At 45.4% G+C, this 21,738-nt stretch overlaps 8 protein-coding genes across 9 annotated transcripts in view; 3 read left to right on the forward strand and 5 right to left on the reverse strand.

The window, feature by feature from the left end:
* Positions 1-1,843: 1,843 nt before the first annotated feature.
* Positions 1,844-2,646, reverse strand: LOC126559800 (protein windbeutel). The gene has a single exon (XM_050215977.1). It carries the CDS (start codon positions 2,644-2,646, stop codon positions 1,858-1,860), a length of 789 nt encoding a protein of 262 aa, XP_050071934.1. The 3' UTR covers positions 1,844-1,857.
* A 907-nt stretch (positions 2,647-3,553) lies between these two features.
* The window catches only part of LOC126561470 (thioredoxin-dependent peroxide reductase, mitochondrial-like), a 160,483-nt gene continuing 142,298 nt past the window's right edge, over positions 3,554-21,738 (forward strand). Inside the window, exons 1-2 of the mRNA XM_050217639.1 lie at positions 3,554-3,687; positions 3,760-4,223. Coding sequence (XP_050073596.1) covers positions 3,884-4,222 — 339 coding nt within the window. The 5' untranslated portion in view covers positions 3,554-3,687; positions 3,760-3,883 and the 3' untranslated portion in view covers position 4,223. The remainder of the gene's footprint in view (positions 3,688-3,759; positions 4,224-21,738) is intronic.
* On the reverse strand, positions 4,567-7,070 carry LOC126568515 (nucleolar protein 14 homolog). Its single transcript, XM_050225007.1, has 2 exons — positions 6,665-7,070; positions 4,567-6,581 (listed from the first exon to the last, which is right to left on the reverse strand). The coding sequence occupies exons 1-2, from the start codon at positions 7,065-7,067 to the stop codon at positions 4,567-4,569; spliced, it is 2,418 nt and encodes an 805-aa protein (XP_050080964.1). The 5' UTR covers positions 7,068-7,070.
* Positions 7,588-8,855, forward strand: LOC126558656 (methionyl-tRNA formyltransferase, mitochondrial). The gene is made up of 4 exons (XM_050215091.1): positions 7,588-7,730; positions 7,808-8,014; positions 8,087-8,388; positions 8,461-8,855. Exons 1-4 carry the CDS (start codon positions 7,588-7,590, stop codon positions 8,814-8,816), a joined length of 1,008 nt encoding a protein of 335 aa, XP_050071048.1. The 3' UTR covers positions 8,817-8,855.
* On the forward strand, positions 9,610-15,663 carry LOC126565067 (maestro heat-like repeat-containing protein family member 1; the record flags this gene model as incomplete). The annotated part of the gene is made up of 7 exons (XM_050222242.1): positions 9,610-9,691; positions 10,160-10,337; positions 10,434-13,650; positions 13,730-13,854; positions 13,914-15,264; positions 15,340-15,442; positions 15,518-15,663. Coding segments are annotated over 7 exons (5,202 nt in total), but the record flags the coding sequence as incomplete, so codon positions are not given.
* LOC126559680 (lysozyme 2-like) lies at positions 16,053-16,582 on the reverse strand. Its single transcript, XM_050216208.1, has 2 exons — positions 16,430-16,582; positions 16,053-16,355 (listed from the first exon to the last, which is right to left on the reverse strand). Exons 1-2 carry the CDS (start codon positions 16,580-16,582, stop codon positions 16,053-16,055), a joined length of 456 nt encoding a protein of 151 aa, XP_050072165.1.
* Positions 18,693-21,738, reverse strand: part of LOC126558793 (short-chain dehydrogenase/reductase family 16C member 6-like) — a 63,965-nt gene continuing 60,919 nt past the window's right edge. For both annotated transcript variants that reach the window (XM_050214873.1, XM_050214865.1), the window contains 3 exons: positions 19,466-19,780; positions 19,207-19,384; positions 18,693-19,136 (listed from right to left, as the gene is read on the reverse strand). In XM_050214873.1, coding sequence (XP_050070830.1) covers positions 18,693-19,136; positions 19,207-19,384; positions 19,466-19,749 — 906 coding nt within the window. In that variant the 5' untranslated portion in view covers positions 19,750-19,780. The remainder of the gene's footprint in view (positions 19,137-19,206; positions 19,385-19,465; positions 19,781-21,738) is intronic.
* Positions 20,046-21,195, reverse strand: LOC126559467 (short-chain dehydrogenase/reductase family 16C member 6-like). Its single transcript, XM_050215634.1, has 3 exons — positions 20,874-21,195; positions 20,622-20,799; positions 20,046-20,495 (listed from the first exon to the last, which is right to left on the reverse strand). Exons 1-3 carry the CDS (start codon positions 21,158-21,160, stop codon positions 20,052-20,054), a joined length of 909 nt encoding a protein of 302 aa, XP_050071591.1. The 5' UTR covers positions 21,161-21,195; the 3' UTR covers positions 20,046-20,051.

Raw genomic sequence — 21,738 nt, forward strand, 5'->3', positions numbered from 1 at the left:
CGTTCATTGGTTGGACGCTACTTTTCTTTCGCTCTCTCACCCCATTTAATCCTAGCCGTGTTGTAAGCTGACCCGCAACGTTCCCTAACCACGGCCACGGGGGACACTTAGTCAGAGCTTAATAGATTTCCTCGGAAGAAGAAGACGCGTTTATACAGATTCTCTAGAGGAACAGCACCACACGGATAACGGGCCTCCACGACACGGTGCGCAAACACGACAAAAACGAACACCCATTCACGTGTGCTGGATCACTAACACACGAACACACACACGCACACGCACACACACACACACACACACACACACACACACACACACACACACACACATTTATGCGCTCGCGCGCGTATACACGTGTACACATAACACAAGAAATCCTCCAAGCCGCGCACAAGGTGTTCAGGTGCGACACACCTTCCAAGACCTTCCCGTGTTGACTTCGTGTGTATATGCTTCCCGTTAAAAACAGTCCAAACTTAAGAAAAGCAAAACCAAATAGGCGCGAATGGATGCAGCACAAGTGCGCTCGTTCGTAGTGCCAGTACGTAACTGAGGCGCCCCGGTAAGCCCACAAAGCGTCCGGGCTCGATCGAGAGGCTTCGACGGTAGACTCGGTCGACGGAATGCCTCTACGGTCGCGGTCATGACTCGGCTCGGTATCGAAGTGGGGATGGTGGTCTACCCTCAAGGCAGTATTCTACTGGTGTGACGCACCTTTCGCGAACTCAACCGTGTGTATACATAGGAAGGTGGGAGGGTGGAATGGGCGGTTTGTGGGGGAGGGAATGGAAAGTGGATAAAATCAGAGAGGGTACGTATGGTTCGCTTGAATGTCTTGTCTTTCGGCGGTGTTACCTTTTTGTTGTTAAAAAAAGTCTTGTTTCATTGGGGGGAGGGGTATTTGTTTTGAGTCACTAAACTGCTGTAATGTTGACAAATATGCCGACATTCTGCAATTGTCACAGCCTAGTATAGAACCGATCGATATCGATTAAAGGACAGTTATCTAGGTAATGATTTAAACACATGTATCATCTCTTCAAACATAGCCCCTTCCTTACAGGGCATCAGCCACATCAGCTATGGTCAATCAATTGCAATCTTCGGTGGAGGCAGGATAACTTACCGCAGCTCATTTGCTCTAACACAAAAAAAAAAAAACTTTGGTTTCCTCAACAGTTTCCTCTGCTGCTTTCCGATACTTCTTTCCTTCATTATAACATATTTTTGCTTTCTTCACCTTACTACACATAGCAGCTATATCGCTTCTTCTTCACGCCGATTTTCATCGCTCCGGAAGAAAAGAAATTTTCTCCCAGAGACTCACTCTTCTCACGCTCTTTTTCTGCTGGTTATGCTGCGGTTTGGCTGCTGTGAAAGGAGAAATCATCGCGTAGAAATCAACCGTTCAAGCAATGCTGATCTGCGCGAAGCGGACGGGTAGGAGGAACCTGACAAGATGTATGAAGAGCAAGTAATTGTACATCGCACAATACTGATCTCGCGATGGGTTTCATAGCAGGTGCGCATTGTTCTGTCTTCTACATCGTATACGCTTTAACGTAACGGAAATTTTAAATGTACCAAACATTTTAAGACGCAAAATGACTATTTTGAATGAATTCTGAATGTCTATTTTGAACTGATCGTCCGATCGAACTGATCTGATTGAATCTGATCGTCGAAAAATATCGTCCAAAGTGTGTGATGGCAAAACCGGATGTACTACTTAGAAACAACTTACCTAAATGTTCCCAGCGTTTCGTTCCCCTTTTTTCCGAATAAGTTGTATCTACACTCCGGCACAATGCCGTTCCATGATCTGAGATGCATGCTCAAGAACATTTATTTGTTCTACAGTTCGGTTCGTTCCGAGTTAAGCGCTCCGTTTAGCACATTAAACGAAAGCATTACGTTGGTGCGGTACATCAGTTCAGCCTTCTTCGCATCGCTCAGCTTCTCTGCAAGTAGCTTTTCGACCCGTTTCATCTCCTCGCTTATAAAGTCCCTCGATGGTTGGTTAACTTTGACGATCTTTCGCATCAGGGAAAGGTACATCGGGTAAGATTTTTTCGTTGCGTCCTCCGTTTCCGTATGGTATGCCGCTCGCTCCACCTCAGCGATTATCCGGTGCCTTTCGGTAGCGTCTTTCGCACTCATGAACTCTTGTGCCAGCTCGTCCAACTTCTGTACACATCCCGGTAAACCGATGTAAAGGTCCGTGTTCCGTTTGAGAAATTTGCGCAAATTCTCACTGGTTACTGGCTCATCCGGTGGGAAAGCAATCGGGTCCGTATGATCGCCCATAAAAAGCATTATCACCGGATATTCTTTAGGGATATTGAACCGTTGGCCGAGATCGACGTTATCTTGATCGCCGTAATCCTTAATTCCAATCAGGGCAAACAGGAGATCATCGGTGGTATCGACAGTTTGAAGCGCAAGGTTCGTGAACGCTTCATGCTTCTCGCCGTACGGAAAGGCGGTATCGAACTTTACCAGACTGTAGCGAAACTTGCGCGTTACCTTATCGAAGGTTAATGAGTCTAGGTCGACACAGCCACGAGCGGTCCAAGCATTGCCAGTATAAATTAGCACGCCTGCGACCAGTGTAGCAACGAACACGATAGACTTGTATACCATTTTCGGGCTGCCGAAAGGATCTGCAATCTGTGTGTTGGCAAACGGACAACACGGATACGTTTCTCAGAATGGTGTACGGGAGCTATGAAAGTTGGGGGAATCCAGCAATCGTTTATTCAAAGGTTAGCGCGCAAAGTTGAACCACTTCTAGTACGATTGCGAGATGAAAATCATGCAACCAAAAACTTTACTGCATTTATTTAGAACATTTATATCTTCTTTTGTCCCAAAAGATAAAAAACTTTTATCCTCTTACACGTACAAAACTATCTGAACAGTAAAGATAAAGAACAAATAAAAGCATCGCTGTCATTGAATATTTTGTTTACATTAGCAGTGTTGCCAAACTCGTATATTTTTTTTCAAGAATGCGAATGTGCGTAAGGAAGATATATACCTTGGACTTTACCAACCTGTTGACAAAATTGCTTTTGTAATAACTACTTAGGGATTTTTGAATACAAATTTGCCTTAGTAGTGCCGTAGTTGGCAGATTTACATAGATTTTGTCAATAGGATTTCTATTATGTATATACCTTGCTCTTTACCAACTTTGGTGATAGCTGTTAATCGTGTCTTCAATCCATCTGTCAGTTGATGAAAAGCATAGCACACACAGCAAAAAAAAAAAAAAAACACTCGAAACGGGTGATCCTGCGGTCCGCGTAATAATCTACAAAAATCACTGTAAACTGTCTTAAATAACCCACAACAATGTCCTTTCTGACCCGCAATCTAACTAAAGCGGTACGTAGCAACCATCCCGTATTGTACCCCAGCCTAGAACTAAAAAACGAATCGATTATGTAACGAAAATCTCTTCTTCCAACTATTGGTAAATACACAGTGCTCCTGTCTGTCGTCCGGTGTTGGATTCCACCGAGGCTTGCTACATTCCAGCCGTGTCCTGTCGGTGGCCCAGGTTCAACATCCCGCCCCATCCTTTAAGGGAACCGCCGTCGTCAAAAATGATTTTCACGAAATCAAGCTGGAAGATTATAAGGGCAAATATCTAGTACTGTTTTTCTATCCCCTCGATTTGTAAGCGACCCGGCGACACACTAGTTTATGTGCTCCCACTTTCACTTACACATTGGTTATACATTCTTTCAGTACATTCGTCTGTCCGACGGAGATTATCGCGTTCAGTGATCGCATCAAAGAGTTTAAGGAGCTCAATACGGAAGTCGTCGGTGTTTCGGTTGATTCTCACTTTTCACATCTGGCCTGGATCAGCATGCCGCGTAAAGCGGGCGGTCTTGGCCACCTGGAGTATCCACTGTTGGCTGACCTGACGAAGCAAATTTCTGCAGACTACGGTGTACTGCTTAAGGATGGCATCTCCCTGCGCGGTTTGTTCATCATCGATCCTAACGGTGTGGTGCGTCAGATTACGATCAACGATCTGCCGGTCGGTCGGTCGGTGGACGAAACGCTCCGGTTGATTAAGGCGTTTCAATTCGTCGAAAAGCACGGAGAAGTGTGCCCAGCCAATTGGGAACCGAAAACGAATGCGGCTACCATCAAGCCCAACCCGAAGGATTCGCGTGAATACTTCGAAAAGCATGGCAAGTAGTGTGAGACGGCTATTAGGGATCAGAGATATTGCAATCCTGTGACATTGGCATTAATGTAAAAAAATAAAATAAAGGGACATAAGAGCCTCTCGCATTTATATTTAAAAAAAAATCATTATTTAGCTTAGTTTTAACAAAAAAAAAACACATTACCAAAACTTTTCTTCTTAAGTGTAACACATCTGTCGCTCGATCTTCCTGGCTGGATACTTAAAAGATAGGCTTTTCATCATGTTCGCACAATATTCAAGAATAAGCTGGATACATTGCGTCACACATAAGACTTACAAACAATTGCAATTTCTGCACAGTAATACAGGTACAATCGTTGTGCCAAATCCACTTACTTGCGATACTTTGCTCTCTTCTCGAGCGAATTGAACTCGGCCTGCTGAGATGACGCGTGGCTAAATATCTGACGAACCTTCTGGTGTCGGTCCCGATCATTCTCCATGCGTCGTTTGTGCTGCAGTTTTGCGATGTAATCGTTGTCAAGCCGAATTTCGCGCTTTGCGCCACGCATAACTTTTTTTATCTTTTGCTGAATCTTTCTGCGCTGTTCACGTATAGGTATTGCTGTCTTGGGTCGTCGTCTGATATCCTCATAGATGAAATTGATTTTCGGTTCGAGCAAACGCAACGGTTTCGGTTTCTTTTCCGCCTGCACCAAGTAAACTAACGGTTGCTTCGAGAGCTCCGTCAGTGCTTGCATAGCTTGCTGAAGCATTTTCTGTACCGGCCAAGGGTATGATCTGTGCTGTATGTAGTTCAGCGGTTGCAGAAATTGCTTCGCGAGAGATGCTGCTGCGACGATTTCGAGCTGCTTGCAAAGAGTGGTCACCAACGAAACAGCGCAAGCGATCGCACGTACCTTAAACGATGTAGTGATTTGTATGAGCAGTAGATCCTGTGCAGTTAGTTGAAGCACATCAGTCACGTGCAGGTCTTTTCCCGATTCAGTAAGTAGTAAGCTCGAGGATAACCTGAACGGTTGTATGATGGTTGTGATTGGAGGTAATGCGTCTTTAGTGCAAGCTTGCCCAAGCACACCCATCAAGAAAGCAATCGCTGACGGTAGAAACCGTTTGGAATGCTCCAGACACTCCAGCACCGTCGTTACGAGCAACAAACCACGGCTAATGTCTCGTCGGTTTCGCACTTGACATCGGGAAAGTATTTCTCCGATAAAAACCATTGCCGGTGTAACGATGGAATGTCTTCGATCGGAAGCGGAAAATAGCAGAGGAACTAGTTTCAGAAACACCAACGTCGAAAGATCCGGATAGCGACGGGGACGATTTTTAAAGTCGCTATACTTTTCCTCCAAAATACTTTGGAACACTTGCCCTATGCCGGAAGAATCGGCGGCCACTATATCATGAAGCAGAGGCGTTAGTTGGTGTAACGCTTGAAATTCTGCCTCAATCGCAGTTGCTCGCGTAAAACGCTGGCTTACATAGTTTAAGACATACGCGAACAGTACCGACCAGCGTGATTTGTGCAGGAAATTCTTCTGCTTCAGCGTATGTACCATGCTCGCTATTAGATGTGTTTTCTCTGTAACCCTTTTTTCTTCAAGCATCTCTTCAAACTGTTCGTAATTTCTTGGCACGTCCACCACATGCAACACAGGATTCTCTTCCTTGTTGGTCGCTTTCAACGGTAGTTTTGGTTTCGTAGCGTTTTCCGTTACCAAATCCTCGTCTGCTTCCGAATCGTTAGACTCCTTATCACTAGCAGGCTGTGTAACTGCTTTTAGATCCACTAAACTGTCCATATCGCTACTCTCCGCATCATCGTCCGACACGGCATCGGATCCATTTGATACAGGCTCATCATTCTCACCGGTCCCATTTTCCTGCCCGTATGCATAATCGTCCTCGTCCTCCTCGTTACCAACGTCTTCTACGACGTACTCGTCGCACAGTGCATCCGCCGAAAGTGGTCGATTTGCGCACACTTTCTTTGCCGGTACGGATACGGCCTGCATTCGCTCCTGCTTTTCACGGTCCAAAACCTCACGTCGATTCTGTTCGGTGGCCGCATTGTTGACGGTTTTAAGCTTCTCGGTTGGTACACCGCGTGGCTCAAAAATCATTTCCCGCAGCGCTTGATCGAAATCGTCCGGTTTCGGTCGTTCCTCATCCTTCCGGATGTGCTCATTAAGCTGTGGCATCAAATTCTTCAGCTCCTCGTCTAGCTTTTGCCGCATATCGTACACTTCATCATTTTCCTGTTGGCGTTCCGATTTCTGGCGCTTGCTTTCAGCAATCATCTCCTCGATAACCGTTTTCCGATCCCTGCTGGGCCTTTCGTCATCCGAACCACCACCAAAATGTGTCTCCCTGGTGAAGGATTCTGGAATGAAATGAAGAAAAAAAAATCCAAATTTATCTTCCCTTCGTCACACGCGCCGGTGGACAAAAGCGAACGCTACTTACCTTGAAGCATACCGACTTCATCCTCATCATCACCGGCCCCATCGGGTAAATCGTCGAAGCTTTCAATTTCATGCATCGTACGCCCACCGTGTGTTAGGATTAGGTTGAACAACTCTTTCGACTGTTCCTTCTTGGACGGGCCTCGCGCATATTTACTGTTGATCCTTGCATCCAGGAAGCGGTTTGTCTTCTTTAGCAGCGCAAATTCTTTGCCTAACGTTTGGCCTCGTTTTTCGTTCGATACCCGCTGCAGCTTGCCGGGATGCTTAGATTGTGCGCCACGGTTGAGCACGGCGTGTTTCGATTTCGTGACCACCGTTTCGAACGGGTTCGCTTTCTGGACGGCCGTCAACGCTTCCCGCCGAAGTATTACATCGGTCTTTTTACTCAGTTTGCCGCACATGATGATGGCAATAGCAATAATTTAGCAACAAAATCAATGGCACAAACGATGTTTAGCGATACCGACCGATCCGCAATACACGTGGTTAAACATAAACAATGTTTTGACAGCCGTTTTGACAACCATCCAGATTCAACTGTCAATGCCAAGGCCACACCGCGTTTCAAAAGTGAAAACAATCCAGTGCGTCATGGACTCCGCTACCGAAACGGGAAATATCCTCATAAAGAAGCCTTGGCATATTCTATTAAGTTAATTGAATGAAAATTGCAGTCGAGCTCTCGTTTATCGGATTATTATTGCACTCAAAGAAGAGTTCGATTCTTTGAGATCTTTAAACACACATACACACACATACATCTCCATATGATGCAATTGTAGAGCGCAAATAACCTGTATGTCATTCGTTTGTTATGAGTAGTATTAATCGGATCTGTACATTATTGAAAATTTTGTTTATGGTTGGATATAACACAGCTCATCAAGAAGACACAACTCGCTCATCAAAAACTGGCGCAATATGCTTCTACATACAAGATTACCCACTCTTCGGAACATAGGCTATGTTCAGCGGTATTTTTCCAACGTTTGCCGTCTCAAAGTGTTGTTCTTTGGAACGGACCACTTCTCATTGCCCAGTCTGAAAGCACTACATAAAAATCTGTCAGTTCAGCAAAGCATTTCAATGCGTACCTAACCTTGATTATTGAACTTTCTCACTTTGTTTACTATTATTGCAGAATAGATAATGGTCGCGTGGAGCGACTCGAGGTAGTTACTTCTTTCAAAGCGGCCAAGAATCCGGTAAAAAGGTATAGCCGCACCGAAGGTATACCATTGCACGATTGGGCATATTTCTCCCGCAGAGCTGCAAGTACGTTTGATCTCGGTGTAGTTGTTTCGTTTGGACATCTCATCCCAGAGACTTTGATAAATTCCTTCCATCGGTAAGCTGCTACTGCTAGTTGTAACTGATAGCTGTGCATCTTTGCGCTAAATTGTACGTGCTTTCTCTTTAGAGGAATGCTTAATGTACACGCTAGTCTACTACCAAAGCTTAGGGGTGCAGCACCGATAGTACACGCCATCGCAAATGGTGACCAGCGCACCGGAGTCAGTATAATGCGCATCAAGCCCTTGCAGTTCGATGTCGGTGAAATACTGCTACAGTCTTCCGTCGACATTGGGCGTGACACGCTAATGCCACAGTTGCACGATCAACTAGCAAACATTGGGGCTGATTGTTTGATTGCATGCATTGAAGATTTAGAGACCTACTACCAGAGGCAAACTATACAGAATAACGCTGACGCTACATATGGTACGAAAAGCTAATCGCGAAATATTTTTATTATACAAGACGCTCCTAATAAGTCTCTCAATACGTCCACAGCTCCCAAAATAAGTCGAAAGTTTGCTAAAATCTCGTGGAGCAATTCAACTTCAGTAAGGATATATGACTTGTACCGTTCCTTGTATGGCTTACAACCCCTAATAACAACCTTTGGCGGAGATGTGGTAAAAATTTTTAAACTATCGTTCAACAAAGCGCAAACAAGTCTTACACCAGTTACACCAGGCTACGTGGAATACTCCAAGCGCAACAAACAATTGTTGGTGCGATGTGGCGACGGACAATTACTAGAAATACTGCAACTATCCATCGGAGGCAAGAAAATGCTTACCGGGCAAGACTTTTACAATGGTTTTCTGAGCAAAGTGCACACATCGGAAAGGTGTTTCAAGTGAAATGTGAAAAGCTTATAGTAAAACATTTAGAACAGAATGTTCCAAAACAACATCGATTGCGCTACCCGATTTGTAGTCATGTGTATATCACATTATAATTGTTTTTTTTCATAAAGGACGGCCAGGCCGTATTGCTTACAATAAACTTAAAAGTAAGATACTCCTTTCATCTTTGCTGGGTGATATTTCCTTCTCCGAGCCGTGATATCCCGGGTACGATGGGTTGTTCCGTTACGTATGTTCTGTCATCCAAAGCCAAAGTCGTGTTCATAACGAGGGTCTTATCGTGTAAGAGCACCTTATCCCGGGGTATGTCGGACGTTTCCATTCTCGTGGTCTAGTTGGTAGCGGGGGTATACAACATAATTGTTAAGTCCTGAAGAACTTGTTCCAATACAAGTTGGTGCGCATTATCTGTATTGTGATTTGTTACTCAGCTGTCGGTAACAGCTGCATTTGACTTTTCATCAACAGTGTCAAGATAAGATGCAAACCCAGCCCACACAAACCGGATAGTTACACGAAGCGGGTTGCTGCCCAAAACATTAACTAGAAAAAAACAAAAAAAGACATTTCGCTTGTCGCCAAAGAAAAGTGTGAGCAGCACGGAAAATTTGAAAACCCTCCACATAATCGTTTCTTTGTGCGTGTGTTTAGTCAACCGAGACGTGTGTGTGTGTGTGTGTGCGTGCGTGCGTATCTCTCTGTCTGTGTCGAATGTATTCATTTTCGACGCATCGATCCGTCGACTGTGGATTTTGCAGGCGCTAAAACGTAATTTAACGTGAAAACCATAGAAAAGCGCACAGAACGTATGGAGGACCAAATAAAACCATCTCCGGTGCCCGTAATCAAACAGGACCAGCAACTAATCGGTGAGTAAGCGTATCAGGAATGTGTGTGAGTTTCCGTGTGTGTTTTGTTTGTTTGTTCTTTGTTTGCCTTTTAGTATTTCGTTCATCTCCTCTGGTTTGATCCGCTTATCAGGAGAACATTTGTTACAAAGCTACCCTAACGTAAGCATACGCAAAAGGAAAAAAAATAGAACAAATAATATTACCAGCTCGATTCTTCCAAATCTAATGAACGTGCTCTAATGGATTACGAGTGCTAGGTTACTGTCAGTATGGCAGTGATAGCTAATAGCTCCGCACCAGCATTCATAGTTCCTTTGTACGGTTCCGCTTTAGCTTCACTAGAACGATAATGTTTCTTAATTGAACCATAATAATAATAACAATAATAACGCCGCAAAAGGGCGGCTTCGGAGCACTAAAAAGTGTAGTGGAATTCAAAAATACCCAAGCCTTAAACACCGTAACTAAACATGCATATATCTGCAGCTGTCGTCAACACTCTGCTGGACAGCTTAAATGACAAGGAGGAGCTACTACGTAATACGACGGAAGCATCCCTGATCCGCATAGCCAAGCGGAGGTATGATGAAATCGTAGAAGTGTTTTGTGAGTATCGCAACAAACATCCAAAGCTGAGTGACACACACACACTTATCATACTGAGGTAAGCAAGTTGTGAAATTAGCAATTTTCCAGGTACTATTCGCTAAGTAGAAATAGTCTAACCAACAAACAAAACATCTCCTCTGATTTCCCACAGAGTGATATCCTACATTGCTAGCAATTTGATAGACGTTATCGATCCGAACATGGCCTCCAAATGCATCCAGTACAGCATGGCGGAAATTATGAAGATCACCGAACAGAACACAGTAGTGCAAAATCCCTGCCGAGAAATTCTGGTCGCTGTTGGGCGTCGATATTGCAAAGAAATTATGGTAATCTTTGTGAAACATCTGGAACACAACCAGCTAGGAAATTTCATCATCATGCAATCGGTGGGTGCACTTGCCACCGCAAACACCATGGACACCGTACCGTACATTAAGCCCATTCTTGCCCTCATTCTACCCACTCTCGCGATGGTGAAGCAAGACTTTCTCCGCCAAGCGTACGCGTACGCAATTGGACGGTTCTGTGAGGCATTCTCCGAACATCAAGAATACCAGCGGCAAAATCCATACGAAGAGATCCCTATGAAAACGAGCGTCCGGTATGAAATACACGACGAAGTGTCGATCGTGTACGACCACTTTCACATACACTGGTTATCGTCGCGTGAGCCTAAAGTTACTGGTGAGGTATTGAATGCGTTTGCCTTCATGTATCCACTGCTACCGGTGAAGCGAGTTAGCGACAATCTCCCCAAAACTCTCACCAGCGTATTGGCACTGTACCGGAAGAGCCTGGACCGGAGCGCTATCACGCAATACCTTGCCGCGATTATCAAAACTGTGCTCGAGCTCGATTCGAAGCTACTCGGTCCTATGTCGGACAGTCTGGTTGCGTGTCTGTTTGAGCTAGTGTGTGTAAATCCCGACTACGACAAACCGCAAACAGTGAAAGGACACTTTGAGGTGCTGCGGTGTTTCGATCTACTCGCACCAGAGTACGGGGAAAAGATAGTCGAAATACTGCTGATCCATCTGCGCAACAACAATGAACGGGAACGCATTAAATCGTTACTGGTGGTGACACATCTAACCAATACGTCCGAGCCGGTCGTGCGTGATAAGCTGCCAGAGATTACGGCGATCTTAAAGAGTATGCTCGCGGCGGAAAAGCAAATTAAAGTGAAGATAGTGCTGCTCAAGACGGTGGTCGCGTTCATGCAGAAGAACTTTGTTCGTGATCAAGAGTTTGTAACGTTTCTGATACGGAGCAGCTGCCGGCCAAATAAGATTAATCTTGACCATGGCACTGCAGGCGAGCATCAAGAATTTCAACGCGCGTGCAACGATACAATGCACATACTTGCTTCCACCGTTGGCACGGTGGACCATATGCTGAAGGTGGAGTTACTGCATGCGTACCTACGGTTCGAGTTTACCGACATATGTGGTACGATAGGCAAATGTTTGGCGAATCTGTTTACCAAGGATCCAGAGCTAGCTCTTGCGACCGAGCGGCGCCAGAATCCGTTCGACGAGAGTTCGTCGGAGGAACCGGATGAAATACCACCGCCGCGACCGATTTCGGTGTTCGTTCGTACGCTTGCATTGTTAGGTAATTTTAGCGAATTGAGTCGGATTCAGTATCTGCTTGCGTTCCTAAAGAGTTTCGCTGGTAGTCTTTACCGCCATTTGGTACCGCTGTGGAGCGAGTTGCTAGGCACTCTCCAGGCGGAACTAGCTAGTGGCATCGATGAGATGCGTTACTTCGAGCTGTTGTTTGGCTTCGTGCAGGAAACGATCCGCGATGTGGACGAATACAAGTTCGTGGAAAGCATAATCGCAGAAATGTTCCACCAACTCCCACTCTACCAACCAATCGGAAGCTATACGGGAGGAGTTGGGCAAACGTTAGAATTTAGGGTTCCACCACTGGACCTGGAGAAGCGCATGTTGGTGAAGATATTTGGCGTTTGCTTGTGTCATTCGCTTGATGAACATCTGATAGCCAACAAGCTCGATCTGATCATTGCCCTAGCGAAGGCAGAAAAGGTAGACAAGAACGCACCAAACGAAGAGTACGAACGGCTTATGCAGGACTATGCGGAAGCCCTCGGGTACGCCTCGGTAGAGCATCTAGACAAGGTAATGGCCAAGTTGATGGCGCTCGTGATCGACGAGGGAACAGTCAAAAAGTCGAACAGCTTTTTCTCGAACCTCAACTTCATCAAGGACAGTGCACGGGAACTGGAAGCATACAAACTGAAGGTGCTGGCACTGCAAGCGCTGCACGTTATTCTGGGCCGTGCCCCGAAGGAAACTATGGCACAGCACTTTACTGAACCGGTGGTACGCTATCTGATCGCCCAGTTCGACAGTAAGGAGCTGTTTGTGCGAAGGCTCGTCCTAAAGACACTGCTCGCCCTAACCGACGCACTCTCTCCTTCGGATGAGGATGAGCTTATGACTAACGAACGCAACTGTACCGATCTGTATCGTATCTGCATGACCATCACGGCGGACAGCAGTTATGAGTACTTACCACTGCTACCCTCAATTATACAACTGGCGACGCTGCTGGTGAAACTGAGCACTGAAGAACAAAACCTGGACGTGAACGGACTACTAAATGCGATATGTTTCTACTTTTTCACCACTGCACAGAACCTCAAGTCGCGGCTAGACTCCTCGGAAGACGATACGCGTACCAGCTACTTGGCGCGGTATCTTAACCTTTCGCTGCCGGAGGTGAACCAATTCATTCGGACAGTTTTGGTGCAGCAAAACGCTTCGCCCGCCTGTCTGGACGATGTGCATTCTATACTGGAAAAGTGGCTAAAGGATCGTAACGGCGAGGTGCGTATCTGCGCATGTCACGTGTATAACAGCACGCTCGAGGTGTACATGCGATCAATGAAGATAGGCTGCGAAGCACCGTCCAAGTTCAATCAGACTGGTAGCATGCTGGGCAAGATCATACCGCGTTGCATCGATTCGAACGCAACCGTCCGACAAACGGCGGTGGAGGTGTTGAAAAAGATCCTTGAAATTGCCTGCGTTTACGAGACGCTAACCGTGGCGGACAGCAGCGTTGAATGGGTGAACGAGCTCGACCGGATCCGAGACGAAATTGTTACGGACGATGCGAAAGACATATACCGGATTGCTGCAGAGCTGGCACGCATCATTGCCCAACGATTGTCCAGCTATCAGTATGTGCAGTTTAGCAAATGTCTACTGTACAGTGTGAACGATCCGGAATCGAGCTCGGTGATCGGTGCGTCGTACGTCCTGAAGTTTTTCATGCACGTGAAGGGCACGGACATGTTCCACGCTATACCGGAACTGGTGAAGGAGTGTCTCTATGTGAGTTTGGAAAATGTTCAATCCCTACGACCTTTTTGCTAACAAGTAATTGTATTTTTGGTGTTCTTGTATTACGCAGGCGGCGAAAATCTGTGAAGTAGCAAGGGCCAAAACAACGATTCTAAAATCTATCCTAGCCTTCACGAAACACCACCCAAAGCTAGTTTGTAACGAGATTCTCACACAGTGTTTACCGCTGGAAGAGTATGTTTTAACGGTGTTTTTTTTTAAATTAGCGATTTTAACCTTACTTTTATTTCTAGCCATGTCATTGAGTACTGGAAAACGGTCACGATGGACCCGGATCTAAGTGGGATTATTATAGACAATTTTATCAGTTCCATTACCTCTGCCTGTCTGTACGAACTACTGCAGCAACAGCAACAACAGTCGGAAGCAAATGATGAATCAACTCGGATCGCCACCTTACACCCATTCGCCATCGTGTGCGTACTGAGGGAGATGTTCCGATGTCCGGAGCTAAGGAACGAAATGCAATCCCGCTTTGCGGAGATTTTCTGTATGCTACTGTCAACGCTCGCTTCCTACATAACACTTCTACCACCGTACACGGTACTCGGACAATCTTCAACGGCTGTTAATGTGACCATTCCCAAAGGTAATCGGCGAGTCGCGAAAGGAAATGCAAGTGGATCGAGTAAACACACAGCACTAAAGCTAAACCCGTGCCAGATGGTACTGGAAGCGTTCCAAACGTTCTTGGAAACGCTAGGTATGCAGCAAATCTCGCTCGTGCTAGCCGTCTGTCCGGACTTGGCAGCCAGTACAGATTTGAATAACTTTATTGAAATTCTAACACCGCTTGGTGTGGCAACGGCCAGTGAGGTTGGTATCAACTCTGCCCTAATGCGCCAAATAGTGACAACCATGAGCCGGTACGTGAGCAGCCCGTACGATACGCAACGGATTGCGTCGACCGGGTTTTTCGCCCATCTTATGCCACTACAACCGTGTGGCGAGTCGGCGTCGGTCATTATGCTAAGTCTGGAGTCTTCGCTGAACGATCCAAATCCGCTCGTTCGTGGTTTAAGTATTAGAGGTATGGCGTACTTGTGCAGCCTCACGCGGCACGATATCGACAAATATGCTACGATGTGCTTAACGTCCCTGCTGAAAGGTATCGAAGACTACAACGAACACTGCTTCATTAACATCCCGCTCGATAGTATGCGTGGGCTGTCACGTATACTGCAAGCGATCGACCCGGCCAAATTCGAACCGTTTCAGGTGTCGTCCGCCATTCGTATCAGACCATTTTTCGAGAAAAATTCTACCGAACTGCGAGAATCGGCTATCCTGCTGTTTGGAGACATCTGTGGTTTGAAACTAAAGCAGGCATCGAACAATTCGGATGGACAATTGCAGGAACCGATTTCCGAACTGCTGATGGAGCAGCTGCGGGCGAATTTGTGCTCTCTTTTATTGCATCTTTGCGAACAGAACAGCATGATTGCGCGTGCGTGTAAGATCACGCTCAAAAACGTGTGCGCTTTGCTCGGTACGGCGAAGATGAATGCGTTGGCGCAAAACCATTTGTTAGAACACGGTCAGCTGCAGTGCACAGTCTTCTTAAAGGATTTTGTCAAGCTTATCGTACGTGTTTTCATAGGAAAAATTGTTACATAAAACGATACTAATACTCCATTTTACCTTACGTCTCGTCGTCAGGGTGAAGAATTGCAATATTGGATCAATGATTTCATCGACGCGTGTTTACCCATGCTGCGAAGTCAGTGGCCCGAGATACGCGGAAACGCTGCAATGCTGATCGGTGAGTAATGTCGGAAGTTGGACTATGCAACCGTTCGACTCACCAATTTATGTTTTTGTTTATTTATGTTTGTAGGGCTACTTCACTGTCAGAATGCGAACGTAAAGTCGCAGCATATGGAGCAAATCGGTCATAAAATATCTTTACTGCTGAAGGACGAATGCACGACGGTAAAAGTGAACGGTTCCGAAGCACTCGGCTACATTTACGGTGAAATGTGAAGCTTTTCGACTGGTCAGCTATAACACACGCATATATTCAAAACTAACATACAAATACGGGCAAGACTGAAGACGAGCAGCTTAACAGCGATTGCTTAACATTTATTCCATATATATCGTGAGAAGATGACCTCAGTATAGCATACTACACAATTTTTTTATTTGTTTACTTGTTTGCGCGCATTTGAATCGAATGCGCTTTGTTCGAACATATTGATTGGGCTTGCAAAAACAAAACGGACCATCTGATAGATTTCCGTCTATATACTTACATACAAGTTATTGAAAAATGAATGCAAACAAAGGCTACAGTAGTGAAGCGGGTATTCCTTATGCCATTTCTTCCATTATTACTAGTACCAATCATCCGAATCCGTTGTCGTTCGGCATTATGAACATTTACGTTGTCGCATACATTGAAAAAATCTACTTGCAAACGTTCCAGTGAGCGTTCCATGGCAGCGTGGACCGCCGTTGACGTGCAGTATCGTATAATCCACACAGTCAACTAACCCGTCGCCATTACAGTCGGTGCCATACTTCTCCATGTACTGGGTAACTATACCTGTCGCACATTCGTAATCGTTTGCGCAGTCTTCATATGCACCCCAACGGGTCGGTTCGTCGTTTGCCAAAACCGTACGACCTGCGTCCATCCAATAAGCGTGCGATATCGAGAACAGGCCACAGTACTGCAACAGCACGGGATCAGGAACAAAATGTTGTAAGTACAAAAACCACTCAATATTTTGATGAATAATCTTACCGATTGTTGGCATGTTGCTACGGCACCGCAACCTGTGGAAGCTTCACAAATGCAACGGAAACAGGTAGCGTTCAGATTAGACAAATATATGCAATTTATCATCACAAACGTGAACAGTAGCATGCACAAACTAAAGGTACAGACATACGCCATTCCAGAGCGTTCAATGGAGATTTATTCGTTACTCGATTAGTAAACCGACTGAGGTGCAAATTCGCTAGAAGATGGGATCAAGCGGTAGTTGGTTCAGTTGATAAGCTGCAACTGGGTAGATTTGTTGTGATATGCTCGATTAAACTCGGAATACAGGAAGAAGAATACAGGGTGGCATCGTAGAAGTGATACACTTTGTTTATGTAATACAATTGAAACCGGTGTGATTTCTCTTCGGAATCTATTTAAATACCATCTATTAATACTATACTTGCATTTCACCTATTTTTTTTATCTTTCACTTTGCGTTTGATAACGGCCCGTTGACGATTTGGAAATCGTTGCATGCCGCACGCACAGCTTCATCCGGCATGTCGTCTCACATTTTAGATAACCGTCTATTGAAACCTCGTTTCAATTTTATTTCTTAAATAAAGTGTATCACTACTACGATCCCTATTGACAAAATCGATGTAAATGCGACAGCTAAGGCACTACTAAGGCAAATTTGTATAGAAGAAACCTTAAGTAGTGGTTATTACGACAGTTTTTTTTATAGGGATGCCATTCTGCACACGTAATTACCATAGGGATATATGTTATTGAGAATCATGCATTGCATTGGTTCGCTCCATCTCTTAGGAAAGTTTTTATTTATTTTGTACTTACCTTGAAGACTATAGGAGTTAGCTCACAGAATCGTAGTCGCTGCATAATGGTGATAATATCATCGTCAGCCCTCCTCTTTGATGCGATCCACATATACAAGACCAAAATTTTCATCTATGATTTTTCTCGAATACGTCACTTTGCAATTCGTTTGTTTTAGACAGCACCCATGCCTCAAAGATATTCGTGGCTAGTCTAAAAATGTTCTACATACAATCGCTGCTTCAGTCTGTCACGACAAGTTTTGAGCGGAAAATTTTCCAAGTTAGATGGCGCGGTGAAGTCGTTGAAATTGGCCGCCAACCACTTTATCGTTTTGGAGGCTGTATGGCACGCAGCGAAATCCTGCTGGAACTCGTACGGTTTGCCGTTGGCCACTCTCGTGATCCAAGGCTTTACGACGGTGCCCAGCATGGAAATGTACCCGTCCGCGTTCAGCCTCAGCCCATGCTCGAAAAAGTGGGGCGGCATCACGTCCCCTTCCGATGACACGCAGGAAAACACCATCACCATATTTAGTAAAACTTATAAAAAAAAACACCGTTCACTTTATTTGATTAATTGTTCCTGGTACCCTGGTACACAAAAATATTTCGCTAATGTGTAATGTGAAAAGAGAGAGAGAGAGAGAGAGAGAGAGAGAGAAGGAGAGAGAGAAAGAGAAGGAGAGAGAGAGAGAGAGAGAGAGAGAGAGAGAGAGAGAGAGAGAGAGAGAGAGAGAAAAATATTTACACTAATCTTTCTCTGGGTTTTTGCTATATCTTAAAGTTTACAACCCTATTGACAAAATCCTCCTTAATAGTATTTGTATTGACAAAAACCCCTAATAGTGTTGTTAAGTGAAATTTGTCAATAAGGTAATAATTGTTAAAACCCAATTGACAAAATTGCCTTAATAACCACTACTAAGAGGGTTTAACAGAGGGGCGGCTCGGTGGTGTAGGCGACAGCGACGCCGGTCTTCAAATGGCAGGACCGGGGTTCAAATCCCATCCGGACCTTCCCCCCGTAGTGAGGACTGACTAACCAACTACGTGGTGTTGGTAGTCTAGAAAGCCATTTCGATTGCCGATATGACCTTAGAGGTCGTTAAGCCACGAAGAAGACGAAGAAGAAGGGAGGTTTTTAATACAAATATGCCTTAGTAATGCCCTAGTTGGCAGATTTACAAAGATTTTGTCAATAAGAGTGTTACTTATAACGATTACTATAACTGTAAGTATGACTTTCTTTTATAGTTATAGTATAGTTATAGTTAATAACTATAGCTTTCCAGTACTGTTCGTTACTGTTCTTACTGTTGGTTACTGCAGTGGCTATGGTCGGTGCAGTCGGTGGCTATGGTAGGTCCGTGTTTTGATTTCGCTTTTAAGAGGCAATATTAAACGTTAAATAACAACTACTGTTTGCATCATTCGAATCCCCGTCTGTTCTAGATGTTCTAGAGATCCGATTCGACACCGCTGTCCAGGAAGTCGCGCAACAGTGTGCCCACCTTCAACGGAAACACGCGTATGATGGTGTTCAGGTACAGCAGGTACTTGGGAATCGATACGTCCACCAAACCACGACGTTGTCCATCAATAATGGCGGCGGCCGCTTCCTCCGGCTTTACCAAGCGCATCATAGTCGGAAACCGCATGTGTGGTCGTTTGCAGAGTCCTGTGTCAACCATGTATGGGTAGACGGTGGTGAATTTGATGCGTGGTTTACGCACATTCTGTCGCAACTCCTCGGCAAGTGCCTCCATAACACCCCGTACGGCGAACTTGCTGCCACAGTACGGGACCAGGTTGTTGAGCCCGCACAGTCCAGCCACGGATGACATGGCTACTATGTAGCCACGATTCTTCTCCAGCATACCGGGTAGATAGCTTTGCAGCAACTGTCAAAATGCGAAGCATTTATTTAAAAAATATATTTCAACACGGAGTGTTTGCTGCGATTATACGTACCCAGAAGTGTGCCAGAACGTTAATTTCGAATGTTTTGCGTATTTCTGTCTCTGTCTGCTGCAGCAATGGATGCGTCGGCATGATGCCAGCATTGTTGATCAGTATCGTAACGGCGCCCACCTCCTGCTGCACTTGCTTCGCTGTCTCGATGACCTGCTGACGATTTGTGACATCACAACTATAGCGACAAATGGAAACGGAATGTGATGAGCTAAATTTCGTTTAACCCCGTACATTTTGACTATTCGTGTATACCTACATGTAACCGAATGCGTTACCACGCTGCTGACGGATGGTGGCGACTGTGTCCGAGTTCATCTTTTCATTGATGTCAACACAGATAACGGTCGCTCCGAGCTGTGCGTACTGCACGGCCATGCAGCGTCCCATACCGTGACCAGCGCCAGTAATGAGCACGATATCGTTGTGCACAGTATCGGCAGCCGGTGGCACCACCATCCGGTAGAATGATTCCAGCGTGTGAAAGATCCATCGTACCAACATGGCGACAATGTCGATAATGAGGATCACTAGATTGTACATCTTTACGCCAGCATTCGCCGTTGCATTTTGGCTGTGGAAAACATTCGGAGAAATTTGAAAGGAGAAATAGTAACAAAGCAGGGCTTAAACGTTGTACAGGATGTTTCCTTGTTAGGCACTTGTCAGGTTACAGCGTCGATTTTGAAGGAAACTAATCGACCCAGCAAGTTCTGGATACTTCCTCGTTAAAGAGCAATAGTTTTATTTTATTTTATTTTTTAACAAACACCACTAGAGTGATAAGTACGAACTAAGTAGTTAACAATGCCGGATTCTTCGTCTGTGCAACTTTGTTAAGCCTATTATAGATCGGACTGCAGACCAGTGTCGAGCAGATCACCAAACTCCTGACCCACTCGCAGTGGCAGATTCCGAAACCAGGTGTTCAAATACAGCAGATACTTCGGAATGGACGCCTCGATCAGCCCACGTCTCTGAGCGTCGATGATAGCGGCAGCCGCTTCGTCAGTCTTTACCATCTTCAGCAGGTTCGGAAAGCGAGTGTACGGCCTTTTGCACAGACCCGTGTCAACCATGTACGGATATATTGTGGTAAACTTAATGTTTGGCTTTGCTGGATCTGCACGAAGCTCCTCCGACAATGCCTCCATGATGCCGCGCACGGCAAACTTCGTACCGCAGTACGGTACCAGATATTTGAATCCGATCATACCGGCGATCGACGACAGCACCACAATATGGCCTCGATTCTGTTTAATCATGTCGGGCAGTAGCGATTGGATGAACTTTGCAAACACCAAAAAAGGGGAAGAAACGAATCGTGCGGAACGTGATTATTTTGAAATAATTTTGAAGACATCAATACATCTCTCAACGAAATCTTGCGGTCGTGATCGCTAGCAGCCACTTACCCAGAAGTGTGCCAACACATTAATATCGAATGTTTTGCGGATTTCGTTCTCGGATTGTTGCTGCAGCGAGTGAGTCGGCATGATACCCGCATTGTTGATCAGAATGCTGACAATTCCGACCTGATGTCGAATGAGCTTGCACGTGTCGACTACCAGTTGACGGTTAGTGACGTCACAGCTGGAAAATAGAATACATGAAGCTCGTGAGGGTGGGGTCCAACAGTCTTCAACACCTGTCACATTGGAGCTTACGTGTAGCCGAACGCTTTGCCACCCTTTGCTTTGATAGTGGCAACCGTCTCCTGGTTTGTCTTCTCGTTCACGTCCACGCACACCACAGTGCTGCCGAGTGCGGCATACTGCAACGATAAGTTCTTGCCCATTCCGTGACCGGCGCCGGTAATGAGAACGATATCACTGCTAACATCCCGCGCCGGTGGCAGCACCAGTATCTCGAACAGTCCGCGGGCGATGATGTAGACGGATTTTACGAAGAACGCCAGTACGTCAAACAGTACCAACACCGCATTGTACGCCATTACTGCCGGATTGTTTGATAATTCGCTACGACAAGGAGTTTTTAATGCCTATCACAGCTGCTTTACTTTGTATCGTCGGCAGGGTCCACGGCTGAACCGGCATTGCCGGAGACTCCGTAGAGTCTCAGCGTTGGGAAAACGGGAAAGGAGGGAATCATCGACGAAAACAACGTACACACATTCGCACACATATTCACTTGGACACGGGGACGTAGTACATGAGAGACGAATCACAAACAATTATCGAGAAATACTGGGCAATAGTTACTGGCATTGGCTAAAAATTCATCAAAGATGTTATTTTTTGCCAACAAAACAAAGACACAGACGTATGAAAAATAGCTAACAGTTAGTTGTACAACATAACAACATGGGGATGAGAATGAGTTGCAGAAAAAAAAGAAAAAGGCACAATTTATATTAAGCTGCGCCATTAGCGTATTCAGTTTGCGTGTGGTATTATGGGCGATAATGGACACTAATCTCACTTATCGAACCACCAAACCCACCCAGACAAAAAAGCACCCCCCCCCCCCCCCCCCCCCTGAACCCACCGACGTTACCATTTTGGGAAATAC

The sequence above is a fragment of the Anopheles maculipalpis genome, chromosome X, assembly GCF_943734695.1.
Source record: "Anopheles maculipalpis chromosome X, idAnoMacuDA_375_x, whole genome shotgun sequence".
NCBI classification, from domain to species: domain Eukaryota; kingdom Metazoa; phylum Arthropoda; class Insecta; order Diptera; family Culicidae; genus Anopheles; species Anopheles maculipalpis.

What these genes read in the sequence shown, in the direction of transcription:
- LOC126559800 (XM_050215977.1), bottom strand. Translation starts at nt 2,646, where the DNA reads ATGGTATACAAGTCTATCGTGTTCGTTGCTACACTGGTCGCAGGCGTG.
- LOC126568515 (XM_050225007.1), bottom strand. Translation starts at nt 7,067, where the DNA reads ATGTGCGGCAAACTGAGTAAAAAGACCGATGTAATACTTCGGCGGGAA. An exon ending in TGAAGTCGGTATGCTTCAAG is followed by an intron (nt 6,582 to 6,664) that starts GTAAGTAGCGTT and finishes ATTTCATTCCAG; the next exon opens with AATCCTTCACCAGGGAGACA.
- LOC126558656 (XM_050215091.1), top strand. Translation starts at nt 7,588, where the DNA reads ATGCTTCTACATACAAGATTACCCACTCTTCGGAACATAGGCTATGTT. An exon ending in TTGATAAATTCCTTCCATCG is followed by an intron (nt 8,015 to 8,086) that starts GTAAGCTGCTAC and finishes CTTTCTCTTTAG; the next exon opens with AGGAATGCTTAATGTACACG. An exon ending in TAACGCTGACGCTACATATG is followed by an intron (nt 8,389 to 8,460) that starts GTACGAAAAGCT and finishes ATACGTCCACAG; the next exon opens with CTCCCAAAATAAGTCGAAAG.
- LOC126559680 (XM_050216208.1), bottom strand. Translation starts at nt 16,582, where the DNA reads ATGGCGTATGTCTGTACCTTTAGTTTGTGCATGCTACTGTTCACGTTT. An exon ending in TAGCAACATGCCAACAATCG is followed by an intron (nt 16,356 to 16,429) that starts GTAAGATTATTC and finishes GTGCTGTTGCAG; the next exon opens with TACTGTGGCCTGTTCTCGAT.
- LOC126559467 (XM_050215634.1), bottom strand. Translation starts at nt 21,160, where the DNA reads ATGGCGTACAATGCGGTGTTGGTACTGTTTGACGTACTGGCGTTCTTC. An exon ending in GGCAAAGCGTTCGGCTACAC is followed by an intron (nt 20,800 to 20,873) that starts GTAAGCTCCAAT and finishes TCTATTTTCCAG; the next exon opens with CTGTGACGTCACTAACCGTC. An exon ending in ATGTGTTGGCACACTTCTGG is followed by an intron (nt 20,496 to 20,621) that starts GTAAGTGGCTGC and finishes GTGTTTGCAAAG; the next exon opens with TTCATCCAATCGCTACTGCC.